This window comes from Notechis scutatus, chromosome Z (genome assembly GCF_049901735.1).
Source record: "Notechis scutatus isolate UNSWTSFEM ecotype Mainland chromosome Z, rNotScu1.2, whole genome shotgun sequence".
NCBI classification, from domain to species: domain Eukaryota; kingdom Metazoa; phylum Chordata; class Lepidosauria; order Squamata; family Elapidae; genus Notechis; species Notechis scutatus.
In genome coordinates this window covers 9,864,085-9,891,290 of record NC_142025.1, presented here as the reverse complement: position 1 = coordinate 9,891,290, position 27,206 = coordinate 9,864,085, and the positions used below count along the sequence as shown (strand labels likewise).

At 36.8% G+C, this 27,206-nt stretch overlaps 1 protein-coding gene across 6 annotated transcripts in view; it reads left to right on the top strand.

Annotated features, from left to right (window-relative positions):
- The window catches only part of LMBR1 (limb development membrane protein 1), a 76,699-nt gene extending 50,864 nt beyond the window's left edge, over positions 1-25,835 (top strand). For 2 of the 6 annotated variants that reach the window (XM_087946242.1, XM_026680919.2), the window contains 11 exons: positions 71-139; positions 3,406-3,470; positions 3,906-3,978; positions 6,462-6,542; positions 9,412-9,488; positions 9,727-9,804; positions 10,699-10,772; positions 11,023-11,113; positions 15,302-15,368; positions 17,816-17,977; positions 22,842-25,835. In XM_087946242.1, coding sequence (XP_087802368.1) covers positions 71-139; positions 3,406-3,470; positions 3,906-3,978; positions 6,462-6,542; positions 9,412-9,488; positions 9,727-9,804; positions 10,699-10,772; positions 11,023-11,113; positions 15,302-15,368; positions 17,816-17,977; positions 22,842-22,927 — 923 coding nt within the window. In that variant the 3' untranslated portion in view covers positions 22,928-25,835. The remainder of the gene's footprint in view (positions 1-70; positions 140-3,405; positions 3,471-3,905; positions 3,979-6,461; positions 6,543-9,411; positions 9,489-9,726; positions 9,805-10,698; positions 10,773-11,022; positions 11,114-15,301; positions 15,369-17,815; positions 17,978-22,841) is intronic. The other 4 variants (XM_087946243.1, XM_026680920.2, XM_087946240.1 and 1 more) reach the window with 3 other exon arrangements.
- The last annotated feature ends 1,371 nt before the right edge of the window (positions 25,836-27,206 follow it).

Below are 27,206 nucleotides of genomic sequence, written 5' to 3'. Positions count from 1 at the left end.
ACATTCTTTTTCATACTTTCATGTATATTGGATGAGATAATGTACTAAATAAAGTATTCTTTAATTTCAGATCTTTGGGAATTCTACCTGCCTTATTTATATTCCTGTATATCTTTGATGGGGTGTTTATTACTTCTACGTAAGTTTTCCATACATATATATTAGAAATAATATTTAGTAAGGCCTTTTGGCATTCCATGATACTTGCTGTTTTCTGAGTGAGTATGCTGTATTCAGCCTTAGCATCGTGCAAAGCATTTGCTTTTTAAAGCACGATGAAAACATATCTCTACAACTTGCTGAAAAAACTCTGTCCTTTGGTAGAATTAACTGGTTTGAAGACATCTCCTAGTTATTTGCATGTCTGTTTGCGTGCAGAGCCATTTTGTTGGTGGTTGGGCATACAAATTGGTCAAGATGCAAAAACATGCTTTTGAGGAAGTTGAAAAGGTCTTCTAAGGATGCGGCTGTTTTAAGATTTCAAAGTGAGACTCTTCGCACAAACTGCCATATTTCTGAGTATTTGGCATGGTCTTGTAAAACGTGGGTTTTCTAAAATGTATTGCTTTAGCTGTCATTGATAAAATAACTTATTTTCTTTTAAAATAGTTAACTCATTATTTCCAGAGTTTCAAAAATTCCTTGGAACATAATGGTGTGAAGCAGCTAATAATTCTACTAATTCATAATAATTCATATGATTCATGGTGAGTTTAAACATTCATATCCTTCCTTCAGGACTTGGTACCTAACAATCAATCATAAAATAAATTACACACACACACACACACACACACACACACACACACACACTCCACAGTAAAGTTGCTTAAAAAAACCTAAATAAAGCCATAGATAAATAAGTAATAAATAAATCAAATAAGAATAGGAGGAGTAATACTTAAAATTGCTATTCAACCCGAATGTATGCTGGACCAATAATAATGAAATCCTAAACAATAAAGAAAGCAATATAAATCACCTCGGACAAATGCCTATGTAGCCTTGAGCTGAAGGCCTCTAGTAAAGTGGAGCCTAACATTTCACTGGGTCATTGGTTCCAATTTTGAACCACTGTTAACCATTCTTATATATTATAGAAATTATAGAAATTATTATTGTACAGTTTAAATCCATTTATTCTGTCATCTGGAAACTTGACATTTGGCATGTTTGTTCCTCTGGTTTCTAGGTGCTCACTAAGAAAGGATTTTTCAAAATGACCATCAGAGCATTAGTATTTCATATATTATTATAAATATGCTCTGATGCTAAGGAGTTCTACTCCCCCTCTCCACCTGAAAAGAAATCTGTTCCAAATGCAAAACACAAACTGAGGAGAGGAGTTTCAGTTTCAGTTTTAGTTTCATAGTACCAAGCAGCTTTAGTACTGAACAGTTGAGCTAAGCCACACCACGGCTCCTTGCTGTCTTGTTCTTGCACACACAGCAAATACTGTTTCAGTTTCCAAACAGCCTTCAACTCTCACACTGACAGGACGCTAGCCAGATGAATACCGATGGATGCTGGTAGGCAGAGACAGAATTTTCTTTTCCTTATTTTCCTCCCAAAAAACTAAGCCCGACCACATAGTTTCGTAGCAAAGCACGGGTATTGAGCTAGTTGAATATATTTGCAAAAATCTAAAACAATGTCTCTTCTCATTATTACATTTTATTTCTTTAAAAATAGAGTTTTTTATGAATAATATTCACATTAATATCTATTTAATTTTGATATTTTTACATGATTCAACAGGCTTCTGTGAAAGAATCAATTTTAAAATGGTGAATCTCAATAAATATAATACATATAAACAAAAGGTTTTGGTGGTTCTCCATAGATTTTAAAAGTAGGAAAGAAAAGAAAATATTTAAGAAACACTAGCATAATTTCAGATTTTGGAAAACAGCTTATCCCCTCTCAATCCCCTCTTCTCGAGCCTAATCATTCCCGTCTCTTTCCATTTTTTTAATCATGTATATTAAGCACCAGACACCAAAATGTAACATTACAATAGAATGTATAGAAATAGAGAAATTCTGACAACACTAAACTACAAAAAGCATGAAATAAGAAATACAGAATATGTATGTATGTATGTATGTATGTATGTATGTATGTATGTTATTCAGCTTTGTTTGGGTATTTTCCCACATCATTATAGTTGTACTTTTAAAAGTTGTAGCAACGTTTCGGCAGAATCTCATCTGCCATCATCAGGTTTCTGTATTGTATTGATGATGGCAGATGAGATTCTGCCGAAACGTTGCTACAACTTTAAAAGCACAACTATAATACGTGGAAAATACCATACAAAGCTGAATACCATACATGTTAAGTACCCGTGAAAACTTAAGAAAACAAACTATATATATATATATATATATATATATATATATATATATATATATATATATATATATATATATATATATATATATATATATATATATATATATATATATATATATATATATATATATATATATATATATATATATATATATATATTATAATGAGAAACTAACATTAAATGATTTTAGTTTACAACAGTGAATACATAGAAATATGGAAATTGTCTCTTGTAAGTTATCAGCTCCAGATGGACCTTACACACTACATCACAATAACAGTAACTTCTTATAAGTTTGATTTGTGCAAAGTGCCAACATTTTCAGTACAAGGAAAAGAAGAACACTTTACATATCTCTGCAAAATGAACACGGAAGAATTATATGTTTGATAGAGTTAACTTGGCCAGGTCCATCATCTGGCAAAAATTGAAGAAAATAAAATTTAAAAACCCTCAAAGGGCAGACTTGATACACAGCTAGGTCTTTTTCAGTTTTATATGTTTCTATATATTTCAGAGTTTTCAGGTATGAGTTGTTTAAAATCTTCAAGATTTTTTATATTATATCTTTGAGAGGTACTTTTTCTATTTTTATTTAATTCAAATATTTTTATTCAAATAAAGCTTCAAATACAAATGCAAAACTTTAATTTTATTCTTTCAAACACAGATTTTTTTTAAAAGTGCATAAAAATTAACCACATATTATCTCCTCCAGTTGAATACTGATTAATATATTATAACAGTATTTTTGTGAGCCACTTTTTAATTAAAAATCCAGGGAATTGACCTGATATATATCAACTGATCAAACTACTATGTTGCAAACACAGTGTGGCAAATTTAAAATGGAACCTTCCATTTTCAAGAGGATTAAAAATTTCAATGAAGAAATGAAGCTAGTTGTGTATTTAAGATGCTAACTCAACTTCTTCAAGAAGATCTGAAGTATTTGGCTTGTTTTTTTTAAAAAAACTTCTTGATAAAGATATTGTAATTTTGGATAATGAATAAAAGATGATAGATATTATATGTGTGTTCGTCTACAGTTTGTACTCCAGTAGGACTTTCCCGTATGTTTACAGTAATGGGACAATTGCTTGTAAAGCCAACAGTAAGTATTGTTAATATTAAATTATTATCTAAAAGATGGTCAGTAGTCCCCAACCTTTTTGGTTCACAGCAGTAGCAGTGGACGGGGTGTGGGGCTGGGAAGAGGATGGTTTTATATGTGCAACCTAGCTCCTGGGCACAAAGGAAGCTTTGCATGCTTGCCCACCTCTTACTTATGTGGCCCAGTTTAGGCAACATACAAAGTGAAATTGCAGATATTACAGCAAAGTGTTTTTTTAAAAAAAATTCCTTCCTGTTTAGTTGGATTGTTTCAGCTTTGAATGAGTATTTTTAAAGATGGAAGCTTGAAACTTTACACAAATGATCTTATATATACACCCAGGTTTTTTTAAAGACTCTAGTTCTTTTTCTCTCTTATAATAAATTGTATGCAACCTCCAAATATTTTATCTGATATGTTATCTGTATATCATAGATTCTTGAAGACTTGGATGAGCAGATATATATTATTACTCTAGAAGAAGAAGCTATAATGAGAAAGTTAAATGGTAAATATGTTTAATACAGCCTGGCTTTTATATTATTGCATTTAGGTAGGATGAGAATTGTGTTCCAACATTTACAGAGGAAGCTAGTTTCAGAAATCCTGAACACCATAAAGTTTGGTATACATTTGGAGCCAGTTTGGCATGCTGATGAAGGTGCCGGCCTAAAAATTAGGAGAATATGAGTTCTAGTCCCACCTTAGCCATGAAAGCCCGCTGGGTGACCTTGGGCCTCCCTCCCTCCCTCTCTCCCTCTCTCCCTCTCTGCCCAACTCACCTCACTGTTCTTGTGAGGAAAATACGAGGAAGGTGTCTTGGATTATGTTGGCCATCTTGAGTTATTTATAAAGTAAAAAATGTGGGATAAAAAATATTCCAGGTAAATAAATAAATAAGAAAAAATATTTTCAGCATGCGTGTAATGACTGATTGTGGTCCAGGAGCATTGTAATATGTCAGTTCCTTTATAATTAAATATTACAATCAATTATAAACTAATATGAATTGAATAGCAAATTAACATGAAAAAAATTGGTTGTACAAAAATTATAAGTAATGCTAGTTATATGTTATCTTTTACTAGGACTTTTTGCAAGTCTTAGTGGAAAATAAAATGTAATATTGAATCATAACCAATTGTGAAAAGATTTACTCTGTAACTTGCTTAAATGCAGTCAAATCATTTGATTTAATTAGCTAAAAACAGAATTCTGCAAATGGTAAAAAATTATTAATTTTTCATGCATTTTGACATTTGATCCCCTGGTAAAGTTTAAAATTATTCTGTGGCAACTTTTGGAGGTGCTCTGGAAACCAAAGTCTATGCAGAATGATGCCATAGGGCATAATATCTTTTGTTTATATGTCCTGAGAATTAAAAAAAAAAATAAGATCAAACTGAAAACATATCACAGATGTTAAATCATACTTTGGCAGAAATTCAGATTTTCCTATAAATAAAGGATTGCAGTACCCCCTTGAGAAGAAGGAATGTTGGAAGTAATTTTAATAGTTTTCTAGCCGATAAATTAGAATCCAGTCTCACTCAGTATTGTGTTAATAGGAATCAAACTGCAGAATCTTGAAATACAATTAATTATATGTTTTGAAATTCTCACTTTTTAAACATAGTGTAAGGAATTAGGAAAGTACATACTTTTGAACTTCAAATTTCATATAATTTTATTAGCACAGGAAGTTTGGGGAAGAAAAATGATCCCTGCAGTGGTTAGTCTGCATAAATTGTTTTGTTATTAAAGAAATCGGAGAGAAAATGTGTTTCTTCTGTATTGTATTTCAATACCCACATCATTTGTGCACAAAAAGAATAAAGCTCAAACTTTCTTTATATTAAAAAGGAAAAGTTGCTTTTAGCTATTAGTTTTCCTGAATCCCAGGAGACGGGTGGAGCAGGATCAAAAATTCTTATTTGATCAAAGTTATTAGCTCTGAAGGTATTCTAACCTATGTAAGAAAGATGAAAGGTGTTGTTTTTATTGCACACTAGTAACAGTGTAATTTTGAACTAATTGGAGTTGAACTGCCAATCACCTACAGGGAATGCAAATAGATACTCCTACAATTTCCTTTGAGGTACTGAAATATTATGTTGGGACCGAAGAAAAAACAAAATAATACTGTTAAATTGACCTTAAATGAGCTGCTTTGTGGTTTTCTTGGAGAATCCCTTCTAATTTTTCATGACTAGTCTGAACAAGTTCTGTCTACCAGTTTGATTTATTGGCCAGACAATGCAGTCATTAAACTTTTGAGCTTGTTTGAAATAAAGTTGAGAGCCCATGGTGCTTTGAATAGCTTGCATTCAGTAGTTATGCTCCATCTTCCAGAGATGTGATTTGATTGCTCTAAAATGTTGCTTCATTCCTTGGAACTTTACCAGGATTAGTTCTATGCTGCTATCATTTTTTGGGATGTGTGTGTGTGTAAGGGTTATCATTTTTTTAAAAGTTAGGATGAATCTTAAGAATCTGATGCATTTCTCATATAAGTGGTGAATATGTAAATTTAAGGCAGAGGCTCACTATTGTGAGCATCCAGATATTTGATATATAAAAGAATTAATTTAGTTATGATAGTGAAAAGTGATTTTTGCTTAGGTTTGTTTGAGATTTCAAGGAAATCAGGGTTTTTAAAGCAAAATTCAATTAATTACAAAAAACACCGAGCCATACCTTCTGGTAATTTAGAAATGGCTACTAGAGGGTGTGGCCCAGTTCTTTTTTTTTTTTTTTTTAGTTAAATGAATTTTGCTTATTTGTCTCCACACATCAGAACCACTTATTTTATTTAGCCCATAATTTTGTTTCATTTAAGAAATTGTATTGTAATAGGAGTGAAAACTGTCATTAGAGCACAAGATTTAGGACATTTTTGTTATCTTAATCTATTTTTCCGCTTCTAGTTAGCAAAATGGTTTTGCACTACTGATGGAATATTTTAATAGAGGCATTTTTGTTTTGGCACAGGAGGATTTTCCGCAGTAGAATATAATACAGAACAACTTGAGCAGGAGTTGAATAATGTGAAGAGCATGAAAACAAAATTAGGTAATTGCCTCATATATTTTTTTTGGGGGGTGGGGGGGGGGAGGTTTGGTGACTACTGTGCTTTAGCTTGAAGTAAAACCTCATTTATTTTTGAAAATATCAGAAAAAATATCTGCTGTTCTTACAAAAAACACTTAAGCATATATTTGGGGTGTGTGTGTCCTTTTAGTGTAATACTTAGACATTCCAGAATATCAGCCCTTCAGGTGGACCAGATCTAGAAACAGATTCCACAAGAAAACTAGAGCTTTGCTATATTAACATATCTTGCAAATCTGTGTCTCCTCTTCTTATACCTGAGGGAATCAAGTGTATTTTTTTCCTCTAATGGCCACTGGATTTCTTTGCCAAAGATGGTCTGGATTCCTTCTCCATTGTTCTTTACACCAGTATATTATTCTTATTTTGAGTACTGTTTCCTTATTTTTTTTAAATTGGCATCATTTCTAACAGTAATAAGGAAAAGTAAAGGAATTCCTGCATATTTTATTCCGCTAGTCATTTCTGACTATAGAGGGGTGTGCTCATCTCCGTTTGAAGGCCATTGAGCCAGTGCTGTCTGAAGACATGTGGTCGGCATGATGTCATGGAGAGCTGTTACCTTCCCACTGAAGTGATACCTATTTCTCTACTTGCATTTGTATGTTTTTGAGGCTTGAGTGGTGGCACCAGCAGCAGGTAGAGGCATGAGGGGATGGTGGAGGCAGGCGATCCCGACACCCCATGTGCGTGCTTGTTTGGCATGACCAAGGGCAAGCCAAGAGAGGATGGGATAGAATGAGCAGCGCGTTGGGATCGCCTCTCCTCCACCTGGGTCTGCTGCATACTTTTTGCCCAGAGAGAGACGAAGCTTTGCTTGCAAAAGGGATGCTTTGAAACGACCTAATCGCTTCTTTTCAAACCATCTCCTTTGCAAGCACATGAAGCTTTGAGTCTCTGTCATTTCTCTGTCCAGCCGAAAAGTGTTTGGTTGAGTGAAAGAGGAACAAAGGACCAAGCGAAAGCAGTGGGTGCCTTCGCCTTCTTTGCCCCCACTTCCCCACCTGGGCTTTGCTTCCCCCCACCTCCCTCGAATTCTTGACAGGCATCAGGAGTGGAATGGGGCAGGAAGGAGACCAAAGTAATTGGGAAATGAGGGCAATCCACAGTTGCTCATAGATTGATAAGCTCGAGTGGGAAGGGGTGAGTGAATTGTGGTGTCCTGCCCCACTGCTGGTGAGCCAACACCAGGGAATTCTTGACACTTGCCCAGAATGCTGGGGAGGGGAGTAAAAGGGGGCCACAACAAAGATTTGGGGTGTCGGGCGAGAGGGGCAGGTGGGGATAATCCATCCCAGCACTCACTGTTTTTTTTTTTTAAGGGGATGCTTCAGGAGAGAGAATAACTGCTCAATATACCGGTTGAATGTGTAGAATGTGTAAGTGGGGAGTGGAGCTTTTCCCGAGTCTTCTGTCGATGCTGCTGCACAAGCCTCCCACAAGCTTCCCGTGAGCCAGGCGGCCATGCAGCATGTCTGGATTGCCTGTCTTCTTTTCCCCCCACCTCTGCCTCCACGCTTGGAATTAACAGTGTTTGCACTGTGCCAAGGAGGCCGAGGCATGTTGAGAGCTTGGGCTCATTGCAGTTGCGGGCAAGCAGACAGTGGGGTGAAAAGGGCAGGGCCAGCAGTAGCTGTGCTCCCACTCCCGTTGGCCCCCGCGCTTGTCACCTCCTGCATTTAAAAAAAAAAAAGACCTCTCCCAAAATAACCCCAATAAAAACCAATAAAAATGTATTAAAAAAATAAAATAAAATAAGCCTAAGTGCTTATTTTCAAGCCCAAAAGAAAACAAGACCGGGTTTTATTTTTGGGGAAACACTGGTATTATTGAATTCATTTGATACTTATCTCGTGATTTGAGGTGACTCAGTTTTTAGCTGATTTTGCAAGGAAAAATTCTTATGAAAAGATAGATTAAAAAATAAATGCCGTTGGGATATTAGCTTTGTTTATACTGTCCATGGAGATTCTCAGTCATCTAGGTCATGGTTGTCCCCAGGGTGCTTTTTCAAGAGGCAACTGGACTTTCTGATTTTTCTTTGAAGACGTTTTGCTTCTCATCCATTTCATTCCCCAATATCCAGTCAGAGCTGAAAAAGCTTCTTGGATGAAAAGTGAAAACGTAAAAGAAAAACCAAAAACTCCAGTTGCCTCTTGAAAAAGCACCTTGGAGACTTTCTTCATACTGCCTTTCTGCTATTACTTACCTCCATTTGTAAATAAAATAATTTAAGTCAGATTAGAATAAATTCAATTTCTTGCTGAAGTATCCCATTTTTGATTCCAGTCCAGGGGACCAGATCTTTGAAAGCTGTTAAAGTATTCACATTTTTTAAAAAATGGTGGAACTTTACTAGTGGAACCCTATTCCACTAATAAGAACTTTATTTAGAAAAAGAACCTTACTCCCCTTTGGGGAGCAGATCCTTTCAGAATGATTTATTTAAGTGTTTTTCAATCTTGGCAACTTTAAGACATGTGATTTTCAACTCCCAGGATTTCCTAACCAGCATTGACTGTCTGGGGGATTTTGGGAGTCGAAATCCACACGTCTTAAAATCACCAAGGTTGAGAAACACGGCTTTACTACTTACGCTGGGGAGAGGGAAGACTGTAGCATGTAGAGGATCAGGTGCTTGCAGGATAGGATGTTTGAGCTGAAAGTACATAAGTAGGCTAATTTGCTTTTGAAGTTTTAGTAGTCCATCTCACAGAATGCCTGGACTGCTTTTGGTTGTTTGGCTAAGATTATGGCTACAGAGCTTCTAATTTTAAAAGGATTGTATGCAGTTGTCTCAAGCCACCATAACATTTTCTTCTGTTTAAAGAGCGACGGAAAAAGGCTTCTGCCTGGGAAAGGAACCTTGTGTATCCAGCTGTAATGATACTACTGCTAATTGAAACGGTAAGCTCTAATTTCTTTACATTGCTTAAGACCCACCTGGCCTCTTGAAGATAGTAATTTATTCCAGGCACGTGTCTGAATTGAGTCTCATTTAAAAAAAAAAAAGGAATTGCAGTTTGTCTCTTTTACGGTTTTTGTTAAATCTCAGAAGTGTTCAAGCCAATTGCACCAAAATGGAGCAAAAGGTTTTTGCACAAAACTGCACCCATGCTTGGATTTTTTGCTTCTTCTTTTTCAGGCAATCTCAGTGCTCTTAGTGGCTTGCAATATTCTGTGTCTCTTGGTGGATGAAACCGCAATGCCAAAGGGATCAAGGGTAAAGTCTTTTCCTTTTGCAATATCACTAATGGCAAGTTTGATCACACAATCTAGTTTGCCATGCATTTCCCCAAAGAAATTTAGTTTGGGTGAGGAGAAGATACAGATTTGCACCCTGAAAACCTTTAAAGGGACATGTGAATGCTATTTTGGTGTTGTGGTTAAACTTAGACTGGAAACCAGGAAACTGTGAGATCTAATCCATCTTTAGGGACAGAAGTCACTTGGGCCACTCTAAGCCATTCCCTCTCTCTCAGCCCTGGGAAACAGGCAGTGACAAAACATTCTGTCAATCTTTGCAAAGAAGATTGCATGGACTTGCCAGGCCGTTGCCAGTGTCAAGATTGATGAAAATGAACAAACACAACAAAAACAGAATATAATTAGTTACCTGTCCGTGGAGATTCTCAGCCATTCAGGTCATAGTTGCCCCAAAAGTGCTTTTTCAGGAGGCAACTGGACTTTCTGGTTTTTCTTTGAAGATGCTTTGCTTCTCATCCAAGAAGCTTCTTCAGAAAGTCCAGTTGCCTCTTGAAAAAGCACCTTTGGGACTTAATTAGCTACTAAAATCCTGCCAAAAAGCATTTGTGGCAGGATTCTAGTATCTAATTAGGCAACCGCTTTTAAAATTTCTCTAGTTCCCTCACAGGATTTTTAATCATCAAATTATTTGAATTTTTGTATGTGTTTCGAATCGCCCCAAAACAGTATTCTGATGTAGCTCCTAATCCTGAAGTTTGCAGTGATGATTATTGCCTCAATATTAGCTAATAAAAAAACATACAAATGATATACAATTGAATTGCCCGAGGTCATTCAGTCTTTAAAAAAATAAGTAAAAGAATGGCATCCTCTGTCTAATACCTTTTTTTTTTTTTTTAAATTCTTGCAGGGGCCTGGCATAGGAAGTGCCTCTCTGTCCACATTTGGTTTCGTGGGAGCAGCACTTGAGATCATTTTGATTTTGTATCCTTTCTTTCATGAGGCGTGCTTGTCTGTTAACAAGTATTCTGTCTAATTTTCTGGGAGGCTGCTAATTTACTAAGATGCCTGCTTAGTACAGAGAAAACAATAGGCCAGCTATTCCCAGGCACTCAAAGTGGATGTTCTTTCTCTCTTCCCCCTCCTCCTGCATACTTTGCCAGGCTTAAAAGACCTTTAGGACTCTGCAACTTGCATTCTTTAGGAATTCTTTTTTTTTCTTTAATTCTCACAGCTATCTTATGGTTTCCTCTGTTGTTGGCTTTTATAGCCTACGTATTTTTGGAGATTTTACCCCCAGGAAGGATGACACAACTATGACAAAGGTGGGTGAAAAAGCCCGTTTTCTTCTCCCTCTTTTCACATTTCATTCTACCAAAGCAAACCTGGTTCTATTAGAGAGTAATTGCATTCTGAACAGCAATTAGTTGTTTAAACGTTGATCGACAAACTTTTTGCTTAGTTGGGGTAGCTCAGAATCGGTTGGAAAAGGCCTGAAACTGCAGTGTTAGGTAGCCATAGAAAATCTGATGAGTCATTCTCCCACGCCCTTTTTTTCAGTGTGAGTGTGTGAGACACTCTCTTTTGGTTACTACAAATAATATCAATAAGATTCCTTTAATTTGAATGAATTGAGTGATTCTATTCAGCAATTCTCAGTCTGAGGCGGCTTTGACTTTCAGGAACTTACACAATTGCAACCAACAGTTGCATACATGTTAAAAAGAGAGATCTTAAAAGTAGCTTTTCATAAATAGGGGAACATTACAAACAAGATGAATAGGAGCCAATTTCTTTTCCTTTTATTTTTTTTTTCTGTTTAAAAAAGGCATTCGAAGTAGGGGGGAGGGTGAGATTTGCTTTAATCTTTCCAGGAATTCTCAGAAATGGGAAAGTAAACAACCGTACAGAAGGCCCTTGATTAAACCAGTTGAGCAGTGCCATTATGTTTGCTTAGCCCTTTTATAATACAGCATTTTGAACAAGAGAAATGGTAAGCCACATATCCTTCAGATTTTTCAACCTCTTTGTATTTAGAACTCCTCTTGAAGAGAGACCTCAGCATTTTCTGATTCTTCGAAAGAATAATGCTATATCAGCTCCTGTTTGTTTATTATAATTCTTTACATCCTTTAAGGCAACACATTCTTTTACTAACCTCAAGGTTGCACTTTGGAAAACAAGAGTAATTGGCAAATTACTGCCTAGCTATAGCAAGGATCTGCCTCACTTCCTTATTCTCCATCATGATATTAATATAATGTTCCTTGTATCAGCACCTGCACGAACTCAAATTTGGGCCAGGTAAGGGCAGCTGTACATTAAGTTTTGAACACTAGAGCCCTAAGGTTCAATCGTTATCTGTGAACATTATTAATTTACACTTGCCTGTTTAGTTTTGAACATGCAAGTGAATGGTTTCTGGAGTGATGTTTGTGTGTTAGATGTGCTTGCAGGCAGGAAGTATCTTGTAGCTTGATTTCAGTGCCTTGCTTGGCGTATTTTAGCTTGTATCCCTTGATTTTCATTTGCTCAGAATTTATTTTGAATCTGCTCAAACATTTTAAAGGCAACCCTTAGATCTTGCACGATAACCAATAAGCAATTTGAGGAATATATATTAATGTAAGTAGCAACATTTCAGTTCAATTTCTAAAGATTTAGAAATTGCCTGTCTGCAGAATGAATGTAGACAGCTTATACTTAAAATAGCAAAATAATTTTTAAAAATCCTGTTAAGTGTTCTGACAACCTACACTACAACCAATCTATCCAGGGCACCACAAATACCCCAAGACCTGGGAGAATAGCTAGGTTTTTTTATTTTTTTAAAAAAAAACACCTTTGAAACTTCATCAGGGTTGGAGCTAAGTGGCTGCTGTCTGAAAGAACATAATTCCAGAAGGCAAGTGCTATGATAGAGAAGGCAAACTTCTCGGATCTTTATAGATCTTGATGTTTAGTCAAACGTATCCAGAAGGTGCCTTCTGCCAGCTCTTCTCTCATGGGCAGAAATCATGGAGATGAGGAGATCTCTCAAGCTACCTGACCCTATGCCACCTAGGGCTTTATAGCTGATACCCTGATACTTATTACCAAACTCATGAAGCAGTCAACTCATGTCACATGGGTAGATCAAGGCATGCCCATCATTTTTTATGCTGCTGCAATCTCCAAGGTCTTTACAGGCAGATCCATATAGATTGAACATTATAATAATCCAATTATGAGGTGACTAGGACGTAAGCAACCATCTAAAGCGTTTCTCCGTTGGGAAATAGATAGAACTGGTGCCCCATACAAAGGTGTGAAAATACTTTCCTGGTCACAACTGGCACTGGCTCTTTCACTGTAAGTCCAATATTATCTCATCTGTCTCATCCCACTGGGGTTGGCTCACCCCACCTGTGATAGCAGAGGAGGCCTGCAGTGGAAACCATCAGCCAGGGAATTCTGGCTGGCAGGGTCCAGGAAAAGGGCCTTCTCTGCTGTTGCACCTGCGCTCTGGAACATTTCCCCCCCATGTCCACAACAACCCTCTTGACCTTTCATAAGAACCTAAACACCTGGCTCTGCCAGTGGGCTTGGGGCTCCAAAGGAGGGGCTTCATGTTGAAGATGATTGATAGATTAATAACAAATCCCACCTCCCTCGTGCTAACCCCACTCTCTCCTTCCCCATGATTTAGGTATTGTATAGTAGATACTGGGTAGAATCTCATCTGCCATCATCAGGCTTCTGTAGCAGTGTTCATCTGTGAGTCAGGCTTTTACAGTGGCCCAGATTTGAATTTGGGGCAACCTATTGCTGTGCCAGAATGGTTTTCTTCATCCTGATTGGTTGAGAGTCTTGGTCTGTGTTTATTGGTCTTGGAGTTTGCTGTGTTCTGCAATAAACACAGACCAAGACTCTCAACCAATCAGGATGAAGAAAAAACCATTCTGGCACAGCAATAGGTTGCCCCAAATTCAAATCTGAAACCACTGTAAAAGCCTGACTCACAGATGAACACTATACAGAAGCTCTGATGATGGCAGATGAGATTCTGCCGAAACGCTCACTACAACTTTAAAAGCACAACTACTATGACGTGGGAAAATACCCGAACAAAGCTGAATGCCATACCCGCGAAAACTTAAGAAAACATTATATATATATACAGCAGCAGAATAATCAGAGAAGCCATAGAGATAGAAAAACGCCCACACAGCATGAATAAAAGAGATGACACCTCCCGCTTACCATTGCCATTTGGAAACCCGCCTCATGAACAGACGAGTACCCAACATGATAAATGACACCAGATCCACACCCATGAGGGCCACACAAGATGCCACCACCACACTTCCACGTAAAAATCAAACTCACACCCACACAGAAGATGAGACACGACCACAGACCAGAAGCCGCACTGCAGCTGCATCACTACCCACTTCAAACTCCTCTGAACCATACATGAAGCGAACTGACCCCCACCATGAAGATGTGGCACCACCACGAACTCTAAGCCAAACGAACACAGACCCAGACCCCAAACTCAAAGCCATATTAAAAACCCAAAATGCTACATCACAGCCACCCGCTCAGGACATCACATCAGAAAACTCAAGAAATTACACCTCAAGAACTCAAGAAGTCACAACACAGCAAATGACCCAGGATATCACAGCACAAGACCAAGGATACCACAGCAATAAATCTCACAAGGTCATCACACAACCCATTACCCAAGCTGTTACTACACAGGAGGCTAATGGAAAAGAGATCAAAACACAAACGACCCAGGAGATTACAACGCAAGACCCAGGATACCACAACAAAAGAACTCACAAGCCCATCACACAACCCATTACCCAAGCCGTTAAAACACAAGAGGCTAACGACCCAGGAGATGACAGCACAAGATCCAGGATATCTCTACAACAAAAGGCCATTACACAGCCCATTATACCAACATCAACTCCATCAACCAATCAAGAGGCTGCAGCACAGCCAACCAGCCCAGCACACCATCCCCCACCACTTGTATATATAGAGAGATGGCAGCTCCGGTCACGCACTGCTTGCACTGGCACTAAGCCGAAAGCACCAGCCTGAAGATGGCGAGGTGGACCTCGCCGAAACGTTGCCTAGATACTTTGAATCTTACGCGGGAGAAAACCCGAATAACCAAAGATCCATATATATATATATATATATATATTTGTAGTATTTTATTTAGATAATTTTATCTTTTAATATTGTAAGCCACCCAGAGTTACCTTGTAGTAAGTTGAGCAGCCAATAAATTTGATAAATAAAATAACATCAAAAGTTATCCTGTTGCGAATTTTTAGAAAAATTGATATACCTAGGTTTACAATATTACTAGTAGAATGCTGCATAAGCCTGAGAATGGTGGGCAGAATGAGAAGTATTACTTTACATGCTCCAGTTAAACTTTGCAATTGTTATTTGGCAATTAGGAACTTCATTTGTTTTAACTGAAATAATATCTTTTTTTGTCTCAACAGATAATTGGGAATTGTGTATCTATCTTAGTCCTCAGTTCAGCATTGCCAGTTATGTCAAGAACACTGGGTGAGTCTTTTCACAGAATCTTAAACAAATTTAGACACTCCTTTTAAAGAAAGTTCAGCTATACTTTTAGAAAACAGAATACTAATAATGAAGAGTGTACTTAATTATGCAATTATGTTGTAGTTTCTAAAAAAAAGGTTTCAAACTCAGTAATTTAAGTATATGAATCTGTCACCATGGAATTACAGATATATGGACAGTGAAGTTTAAGTTTTCTGATCTAGGTCTTGATAAGTCTGTTGAACTAATGGCAAGTTAGTTTGGCCTTGTGGTTAGGGTATTAAAATATGAGTGGATAAGCCTGAATGTTAGTTCTGATTCGTGGAACACGATGCCCAAATGGTTAAGCTAGGTTTGACACCCAAATGCCATATTACAGGATGAGCTCCTCTTATTCACCCCTGCTCCTGCCAACTTAGTAGTTTAAATGCAGGCAAATGCGAGTAGATAAACAGGTACCACTTTGGCAGGAAGGTTACTGTGTTCCGAGGTTTCATGTTGGCCACATGATGACGGAAACCTCTCAGACAACACAGGCTTCCTCGGCTGAGAATCAGAGAGGAGCACTGCCTCCTTGAGTGGGTCACACAATCTGACAGAGGTAATTTTCAAAACCTTTTAGTTCTCTCTTAGGCATGGAAGTCATTTGTGTATGACTTCAGGCCAGCGGAGAATAAGCATTATTGTTACATCTGAATTATGGGTTTTTTTTCCTGTCAAGGTTTTATGAAAGTTGTTATCTCGTTAAATGTTAGCTATATTGCTGTCTCCCTTGAAATCCTACAGATTAATGGAAGTTAAGTTTTTAGTAAAATTTGTTTTACATTATTTTTTTGTGCTGAACAAAATATCAACAATAAAGTAGGAAGTAAAAGCAGAAGAAAACAGCAATTGGAAAATAGCGAAGTTTTTGTGCTATAGTTGGAACTAGCAGACAAGAGAAGACAAAAATTTCATTTCTATACCCCCTAATCCACCATAGAGAAAAAACATCTGAGATGGATTTAGTCTACTTCTGGAAAGTTCTTTGCTTCTGGAGCTCTCAGCTATTCCTTCTTTACTTCTTTCTTTTTAATCGTTTTTGCATTCTTCTCTTCATTGTTTTACATCTTTGGCCACTGGATGAAACAGAAGGAAATCTTGCCTTACATTGATGTCCATTTCTCAAATATTACCCTTTTTGCAAGTAAACTTCAAACCCAGGCTGATATCCAATACATTAAAATACTTAGTCTTGTTGCTGATTTCGGTCCAATTTGGACTAACCATTCCAAGAGCGATCAGATTTTTATCTCAAGAGAACCAAGGTCTGGGCTGATTAGTTATCTCCTCACATACCCCCAGCAAGCCTCTGTTGGCTATTGTTGCCAGGTGAATAAAAATTTACATAGCTACAGCTGCAAAGCCTGTACTTTGCTGCTCTGATAGCAGCATAGAAATCACAGTTGCCTTTTTACAAATGCTTATTGGATGTCATGCACATGGTGGCATCTTGGTCCTCAGTCTCTTCCTTGGTGAGGTACTAAAAAGCTTAACATGCGAGCCCCACTTCACCTTTGTTTTCCAGATGCGTCTTTAAGCAAAATAGTGCCTTCTTCATACGTCTGTTCCCACCCTATTGGGAACTGCTGCGATAAGCGCTGGCTAAAGATATTCTGTGTGTATTGTAGGAAAAGAAACATTGGACTTACTGTGAAATGAGTGCCTGAATATTCCCTGTCTTAGCAAAGAAGAATATTTTTTTTTTGTTTTTGGACAGAGAATCATCTCTATAGTGTCTTTCATATCTGCATCTCTTCTCAGTCCTTGAACTAGTGGAAAGGCTGCTCTCTTGCGCCACCTAGGGATTGCAAAAGAAAATTATCGGTCCTGCCTGTCAGAGGAATGTAAAGAGCAATTTCTGACCCTTCCTTCCTTCCTTCCTTCCTTCCTTCCTTCCTTCCTTCCTTCCTTCCTTCCTTCCTTCCTTCCTTCCTTCCTTCCTTCCTTCCCTCCCCCCTCCCCTCCCTCCCCCTCCTTTCTTCTCACTGCCAATTCATTTATAAACCTAGATAAAGATTCAGCTCTTCTATTCTTGATCAAGTGGGAAAGGCTGGTGAAGTTGAATCTGTATTGTAAATCCATTTCACTTGGTGGCTTATGTAGAGACTTAAAATGCTTGGAAGGTCTTGTATGCAGAATGCCACAGAACTATGCAACTTTCCTAAAACTTGTCTCTAAGTTAAAACAGCTTTTGGATATTGGTTCTCCCCCCTAATTTAGTAGACAATATCTTTGAAGTGCTAAATAGTGTTGAAAAGGAAAATGAGAAAGTATAAATATCTGAAGTTTAAATTTGCTTTATCAAATTTTATGTGAAGAGTTATATGCAATGTATTAGATTGTTTTAAAATTCCCAAGTATCTGTACAAACTTTATGACTATATTCTCCCCTCACCTTTTATTAGGCATCACCAGGTTTGATCTCCTTGGGGACTTTGGAAGGTTTAACTGGTTAGGAAACTTCTACATAGTATTGTCCTACAATCTTCTTTTTGCTATCATGACAACCCTGTGCCTGGTGAGAAAGTTCACCTCTGCAGTTAGAGAAGAACTGCTCAAAGCATTAGGTAACCCGCTTTCTCTTCCTTTTATGATAGTACTTTTTTTTTACATTTATACACTTGAAATTGTGCTAGAGGTTAGTGATATGGTTATGCTAGGGAGAATGATCAATTATTATGTGATTTTCTGTTCCCTGTATAAAGCTTCATTTCATAACTGTTTACTGCCTACTTGATAGGGAAATTCATAGCATATATTGCTCGAGTGTGTGTGCATGCATACCCTTGAACGTGCACTGGTATACACACACAATTTCTTTCTCTTTACTTTTCAAAAACAAATGATGTTTCTATTAACCTTTATATCCTTCTTTCCATCAGGTAGAAACTGCTCAAAGCAGATAGTAATAAAATACTAAATAATAAAAATACAAGCAAGGCAGATAAACCACATCAATAAAACTAGTAAAGGTAGTAAATCGATTGTAGTATGTACTATTCATAGCCTTAAAATATTGAAAGTCTTGGTTAATTAAGCTTTTAGCCCCACAGTTCTAATGAAATTCGATGTCAGTTTGTTCCACCATTGACTCTGATATTGAGATTGAAGAATAAACTGAAGATTATAAATGTATCCTCAGTCCCATTTACAGTTTAAGAATCCAGAGTCTTCTGGTGAGCAAGTTGGGGTATTTCTTCGCTTTATCTTGGAGAGAGGCCGTTCTACAATGCAGGAGCAACTGCACGGAAGGCTCCCTTCCTAGACCCCTCCAATCGGTCATTATCAGTTGAAGCAGATAAGAGTGTCCTCCATCTGACTGATATTTTGTGATTACCAATGTCAGCACTCAGCTTTAGGGTTTCCAGTGTCACGTTTTAGACCAATTGTCAACTCAGAGGATTCTGCCAGCGAGTGGAATGTCACCCTCCCCCCATATCAATCAATCATCATCTAAATACAGGCTGCCTGACTCCAAGTGATATCAGGTGCTTCAGCAAAACCATTGTCTTCCCTTGACCATTCAGAACAAAGTTCATGGTCTTGAAACTGGGTCATACCCAAATAACAAGCTAAAAAGGGAGATGTTACAGGCCATCCCAATGCTGTCTTCTCAACTTTTAGGCCTGGATCATTATCACGTCCTAGCTATTTCTTGCTGTGTCTCTGCATACTGGTTAGCCACATTGATGCCTTATGAGATCTTAGATCATACACTTTTTGTGAGAAATTAATTTAGTCCAAGTATGGTGAAATTTGTAACCAAACTCCTATTCAAAGGAAATCAACTAGTGATACCTCCTTGAATATGAGTGTTTTGCTGGTAGAATAAATCATATTTGGGACAAAACCCAACTCCAAAAGGATTCCTGCCACAGCCGCTTAAGAAGTTTGGCATAATACAAAATATGGCCTTTCCTGAGGTCTTGAAACTTCAGTTGGTTCAAAATGATTTTTTAGATAACTTGGTCTTGAAATTGACCAATAGCCAATTTAGCTGTTGCGGTGCAAGGTCTCCGTAACACACTCTCTAGAGCAGGGGTGTCAAACTCAATTTCACTCAGGGCCACATCAGCGCTGTAGTTGACCTCGGGGGCAGAAGGTAGCTGACTGGGTGGGTGTGGCCAACTGGGTGGGCGTGGTCAGCTTGACACCACTCCCCAAGCTGCTGGCATGTTTCCTCTTCACATTGGGTAGACCGGGCTGAAGCAATGCAGGCTGTCCATTTACATTTTCCAGGATGTCCCGCGGACCGGATCCGACCATATTGCAGGCCAGGACCTTGTGTTTGACACTCCTGCTCTAGAGGCTGCATTCAAATATTTTTAAAAATAGCTAATACAGAACATGCTATAACATACAAACATGCCTGCTATTATGTTTCTTGGTAATATTGACAATATTACACAAAACAGGACCATGAAATAAAAAGTCAGAGAAATAAAAGCTAAGAAAATGTTGGCATATAACAGCATGCTGCATGCATGTCTTTTATTACTTATTCGTCTGATTATATATTTTTCCACATTTTTGAACCATCCATCTCCCCTCAGACAGGGAGTCTGGTTGGTGTACAATAAAGTGTTAAAATATAAAAACAGTATCTAGAAATTTAAAAATTTAAAAATAGAATTTAAAAAGGGCAAATAATGTATAATGTATTCCATATACAATTAATAAATGTATATGGAAGTGAGAATTGCATGTGAAAGAAACTTCAATCAGAATTCAATGTGAATGAGGTATGGGGTGGAAAAAGAAGCGAATAGATGAAGAATGAGGTGGGAAGTGAATGTTAGCAGATTGAACAGAAAAGCAAGTACAGGTAGTCTTCAACTTACAACCATTTGTTTAGAGACCATTCTAATTTACAACAGCACTGAAAAAAAAATGACTTGTGAGCAATTTTCACACTTACGACCATTGCAGCATCCACAAAATTCAGGCACTTGGCAACTGGCATGTACGCATGACAGTTGCACTATCCCAGGGTCATGTGATCCCCATTTGTAACTTTTCCAGCTGGCTTTCAATCAGCAACGTCAGTGAGGGAAATCAATAATACTTAATGTAAAAATCCCCAAATGTATCTATCTTGCTTAGCAATGGAAACTTCGGATCAATTTTGTTTGTAAGTTAAGGACTACCTATAACACAGATATCCTGGGGTGGGGGATTGGTGACATAATGACAAAACAAGCAATGATTAAATTGGAAAACAAACATAAAAGAATGGGTCAAAAGGAAGGGAAAGAAAAATCACAGCTGGAGGTTTTTTGGTGAGATTCTGAAAAAAAAGGAGAGGTGAGAATTTGTCATTGGAAGTTATTTTATACTACAGTATTATAAAGATATAAAAATGAAGAGGAATAGAAGGAGGAATAACAGGGTCAGTATCTCTCTCCCTCTCTTGACTTTTCTCGACTCTCTCTGTGTAGATAGATAGATCTATATCTATTATATCCATATATCTATCTCTATCTCTGTCTACATATACACACACACACACACATATATAAATGCAATGAAAACAAAGGAGGAGAAAACAGAAAAATGTAGAGAAGTACAGGTAATCCTCGATTTACAACTATTTATTTAATGACTTATTTACAACCGAAAAAAGGGACTTATCTCTGTTTTCCACACTTCCACGATTGCATCATTCCTATGGTCATGGGATTAAAATTCAGATGCTTGGCAATTGGCTCGTATTTATGACAGTTGCAGTGTCCTTTGGTCAAGTGGTCACCTTCTGTGACCTGGCAGGCAAAGTCAATGATGAAGCCAGATTCACTTAATAACTGTGTTACAAATGTACCAACTGCAGTGATTTACTTAACAATGGTGGCCAAAAAGGTCATAAAATGGGGCAAAACACTTGACAATTATCTCAGCAACGGAAATATTGGGCTCCATTGTGGTCATCAAGTCAACAATTTCTACAGTGAATCTCACCCATGTAAACTAGTTTTAGCTGCATGTCCTTTTATTTTTCTTTTATGTCTAAATTTTCTTTAACCATTTCTCCATCTTTAATAGTTTTTCTACAAAGGTACATTAAGTCATCTACAGTATTTACTGTAGTTTTTTAAATTCATGTATACAAGTAGTCCTCAACCTACAATCACAATTGAGCCCAAAATTTATGTTGCTAAGTGAGAAATTTTTAAGTGAGTTTTGTCTCTTTTTACGATTTTCCTTGCCACATTTGTTAATTGAATCACTGCAGTTGTTAAATTAGTCACACAGTTGTTAAGTGAATCTGGCTTCCCCATTGACTTTGCCTATTAGAAGGTTGCAACAGAGGATCACGTGACCCCAGGACACTGCAACCGTCATAAATGTGAGTAAGTTGTCAAGCATTTGAATGTAAATCATACGATCCTGCGGATGCTGCAACAGTCATAAGTGAAAAATGGCTGTAAATAATTTTTTTCAGTGTTGTAACTTCGAACAGTTGCTAAGTGAACTGTTGTAAGTCAAGGACTACCTGTATATAACTTGGAGATGGGATTATAGCTTGTTTCACATTCATAGCTGTTCATTACACCATTCTCATTTTTTTTGTTATAATAAATCAATGTTTTTAGATTTATATTAATTCCTTTGCCACCTATATATGCGTGTGTGCAAATACTGTAGACCTGGTCTTACTTACTTGAAATAAGCAGATTCTTTCCTAAGCAGATACTCTTCAGTGCCATTCTTTCACCTCATTCCCAACCATCCATTCTGTCCACCTAATAAAACAACCCCTTTTCAATCCCAGAGGAAAAAGGCAGTTTCCAGTTTATTTAGGCAGTTGTAGTTTATTCCAAAACATATTTCCAGTTCTTCTACCAATACTACTCATCCTCATCCTATCACCAACCTATGGATTTCATGCACTCTTTACAGCAATCCAGAAAATACCATTTCATACTTTGAGACACATTTTAGCTTCTCGTTTATAATTAATAGAGAAACAGAGTTGGAAGGGACTTGGAAATCTTCTAGTCCATCCCATTTCTTCAAACAGGAAATCCTATACATCTTATACTTCCTTTCGTGCACATATTTTAAATTCAACTTAATTCTGATAATTCATCTTATACTTCCTTGCCTGCATGTATTTATTATCTCATCAGAGGATTTGAGAAACACACACACACACACACACACACACACACACACTGTCTTCTTTACTCCACCATAGTCAATGGATGGACTTATTGATGTTGATTTCTCTTGACCATCGTGCATTTATAGTCAATTGAGGCTTTCACCTAATACTTTTTAATAAGGGATAATTAACTACGTTAATCATGCCTGTGCCGTGCGCAGAGATTTTGCTCTTGATAAGGATTGTACTATGTTCAAGCTATTGCTTTGGTTTTATAACATGCAGTGCCAGTTAGGAATGAAACATAAACTTTACTCTTTATTTTGTAGGTTTAGATAAACTGCATCTCTCGCACAATGCAAGAGACCCCGAGACAACAAAGCCTTCTGTAAATGGGCATCAGAAAACACTGTGAATCACAGTCGGTAGAAAGGAGTATTTCAGCTTCCTGACATTCCTCTCACTTCATTGTACTTGCTTTGTACTGCTCTTACTTGTTTATACCTTGGATCCAGGTCGATGCAGAAGAAATCTGGTTGCATTGGACTGTACTCTTGCTTGGATTGATCTACTTTAATTTTTCTGTCAACTGGAGATGTCTCTTGAACATTCCTCTTTGAACAGATCTTCATACTGATTTCTGAATCCAAGGAGAAGAATCTTCTGCATGTAAATATATTGTTGAAGATTAATTTGGGAGATGAGCTTGCTATCTGAAAATGGCAAACCTCTACTCAAGATGTTGATTGTTCCAGTAAGATGCGTTTTGAAAACTTGTGAGCGCACAATAAGGCTCAGGATCAATACATTAATCTACCCATCAAATCAGTTTGCACTATGATAGTTCTTAGTTCTAAATGGTAAACTGCCCCATTTTTTTTGCTAGGGAAAATTTCCTTTGCAAACCGTGATTATGCAATAACATAATCTCATAACTAAAGTGCTAAATCTGAGCCGGGGAAACAGTAATTGTAGATTTCTGATCATTGTATGTATAATCATGCCTAAAAACGTGATTGTCATACTCAGCTAAACAATACGAACAAAAATGTGTGTAAAATATACATATGTATAAACTCTGAGATTGCACCCAATCTTCACAAAGTTGTCTTTAAATGATACCCATTCCTATGACTGATAAGTGTATTTTTTTCACTGAACAAGGTATTTTCTTCATTAGTTCTTCTAGTTGTTCATGTGTGTACATATGCCTACTTTTTTATGAACACAGAATTGAGCTAGCATTTTGCTTAGTTTATAATATGAAAACTTAAGATTCTTGTTCAGGGTTTTAGATATGATATGGTTGACACAGCATGCACTTGGATATTGCTACCATTTTGAGGTTTACAAAATCCTGTGAAGTTATAAAAAGGCAGAAGGAAGTTAAACTGCATTTGTTTACTAATGTACTGTGAGTGGAGGCAGGCAGATAGATAGTAAAGACCACTCTGATGATTTAGTTCAATGGAGTTGATCCTATTCTCTGTATAATCATTTGATCAAGGATAGGTTATTGGGATTTTGTAAGTTCAAGTATTTCTCTTTGTGGAAAATCTATTGCTGTTAATCTGTTACTGTTAATTTCTGTAAATATCTGTAAACCCAAAGCCTCAAAATAATCTTAATACATTGCACAATGTCCGGCTATTTACGATGGATTACGATGTTGCTAATTTCATTGGATTCATAAACATGTTTTCTATTAATTCTGTTGATTTACCAGTATGGAGTTCTTGGACGTAAAAAAACTTGTTTCTTAACTTTTATACTGTTTCTTCTATTAATGAATTTTGCATTATTTGGAAGGTAAGAATTGTAGCAAATATATAATAGGAATAAAATACTCAAAAAGAAGATTCTCAGAATTTGGAATGAATTGCAGTGGTAGGTTATTCACTACAGTGAATGCTATAGCAAAATTAGCTCATTGAAATTATTTCAAATATTGAACTATCACAAGTTGAAATGATAACAATCACTTTAGATCAGTTTGATTCCTTTTTCATGATAATGTAATTCAAATATGTTAAATATGATGAGTTACTATGATAAGTAAGCTGAATCTAAGTAAGTAAGTATCTAAGTAAGCTGAATTCTTAGAAATCTTGGCTTTAGGGCAGTATTCATGAAAAATATACTGAATTTAGTCATGAGTGTGATTTAGGATCTTGTTTCCTTGTGAATTTATCTCTAGATGGGGAACACAGCTGAAACTATGAACTTTCAATTTTGAGCAAGTTCGTAGACTAATTTTTAACAACACATAAAGAACAATTGTAATTCTCAGTGGAAGAAGCATCTCCTATATGGACACTGATTAAAGGCTTAATCCATTGCAACTCATTTGAGTACAAATCCCTATTCAAATATAAGGACATATGCTGAAAAGGAAATACTGGATTAGTTTATATTATTGATAATTAAATTGAAAGAGATTCCCCTTTAAAAAAGCTTTTACTATTGAGAATGTAATCTGCTTGGATGTTTTGTGATCAGTTCAATTTTTCAGCCCATGCATTTGAATATTCTGCCTTTGTCTTAGAAGCACTTCATATCTTAATGTGGTCCTAGTGTCAGCATCACACCTGTTTTCTAGTATAGAAATATTGCATAGAATCTCATTTTCAAAATGCTATTCATCTTTTATCCCCACACAGATTTATGGCAACGTTATTTTGAAAATGGATGTTAGATAAGTGGCATCAGAAAGGTACTAATCTATGAGCTCCTCTGTTTCTTGGCTTTGTCTGTGTGAAATGACCTATTGTAGATTACTTTGGAAATGACATTTTTACTTGCAACTGTTTTAAAAAATACTCAAATATTTTATAAAGTCAGAAAAGATGTTATTTTGCTTCACAATTCATTGAATATAGATAATGCATTCCTAGTGTTTGACAGTTAAGTAACCTGTACTTCTTGAGATATATATAAAAAACTTATCTTCGGGTATCAACCTTTGCCTCATTTACTATGAGGCTTAAGCACAAATATGCTTTCCTTAAATGCACTAGGTATCTATCAAAGCAGACGAAAATGTGCAAAGCCAAGTGTTTCAAGTAAGCTTTTGTTTGGCCTTCTGCATGATAGATTTATAGTACAGTGTGGACCACATTATGACAGATCTGTGGATATGACTTGAGCACATCTTTGCTTCTTCACCTTTTAAAGCTAAGTTTAAGTGAACATGGGTTAATTCAGAAGTACAGATTAAACTAGGATATTTGGTTTAACTGGATGTAATGTGGTGACCCTGACCCTTTTTTATTCACACTTCTATACCTTTGCCTGTTTAGTGTTGATTAAAATATTTGACAAGACTTTTCTCTGTGATTTGATTCTAAGGAGTTTTATTGAAAGCAAGCTTTATAATTGCATATGGGGAGCATAAAGCTTAGAGTGCATTATGTTTGCATACTTAATAAAGTGTCCCAATTCACAGATATTCTATTTATATTAAAGCAGTATTTTTCTTTGATCTACAGCATTGGCTAATGTTCTTCAAAGAAACTTGGGTTACTGGTTTTGTAAAATATCGATGTTTTTTTTTTTTTTTTTTTGCATAAGTGAGGTTTCTGGATACATTAACAATGTCCCTTTACTATTTCTAAAACTCTGTTTAAATTAGAGGTAAGTAATAATGTACAATCACAAGATCATACGCCTCTCTTTCCTAATTTCCCAAGTTTAATAAATACATTTTCCTACAATCAAACCTGGGCCTCAGGAAACAGTAATCTATCTCCTTTTGCTGACAGAGAAGAATGTGGGGTGGGGAGGAGATGCAAGAGTGTGCGGAGAAGCAGATACCAAAGAGAGAAAAGGGTTCGGGTGGGGTGGGGAAACAGGCAATCCCACTCAGCCTCAGCTTCATTCACCCAGTGGCACGCAGCTTCTAACAGATTATCCTCAAGCCCCTGATCAAAGAAAGCATATTGCCTATCTCAGGCATAAATGGACTGAACAAAACCCATGTGAGAGCGGGGGATATTTTGAGACATTTTGTGAGGAGAGTTCTTCAGCTGTACTAATGCAATTCTTGCCTTAGCCCGAACAAGTATCAGGATTATAGAATCTTGCAAGTATTGTCAAAAAAAAACAACAAAAACAAAAAAACAACTGAGCTCCAGGCAAAGCATCTCCACCCCGAATAAGTTAGTGGTTTCTTCAGTTAATTAATCCTACCCCATCTCTTGAAATATAATCTCACTGTTCTCCCATTAGATAGGTCTACAAGAACTTTTAAAAAAAGCAATTCCTGACATTGTCCAGGAAGAGAATCCTATTTTTCAGTTCCAAAATCAGGGTGGTTTTTTTTGTCCATTACCAGCTGTGTTCTTTGACTGTTGCATAGAATTAAGAGAATTAGAATTAACCTCTTCCCACTTCCTAAAACAATGCATTAAAATGTACAGTGAGCAGAGGGGACTGTGATACAGTCAAGAACTTTACAGAAAAATCTCACCCCTGGCTCGTAGAGACACATTCTATATCCTTAGCTACAAATACCTAGATGAATATTGGTCACCCAAAAATTATTTCCCATCAGGAAACTAGCCAGAATTACAAAGCTTTGCAAAGCATTATACAATGCATCAATTATTCTTTCGGTTGCGTTTCGCTACATAATCCAAGGATTTTGGTTGATAGAAGCCTAACAAACTGAGAAGGGAATGTTAGATGTTCAGCTT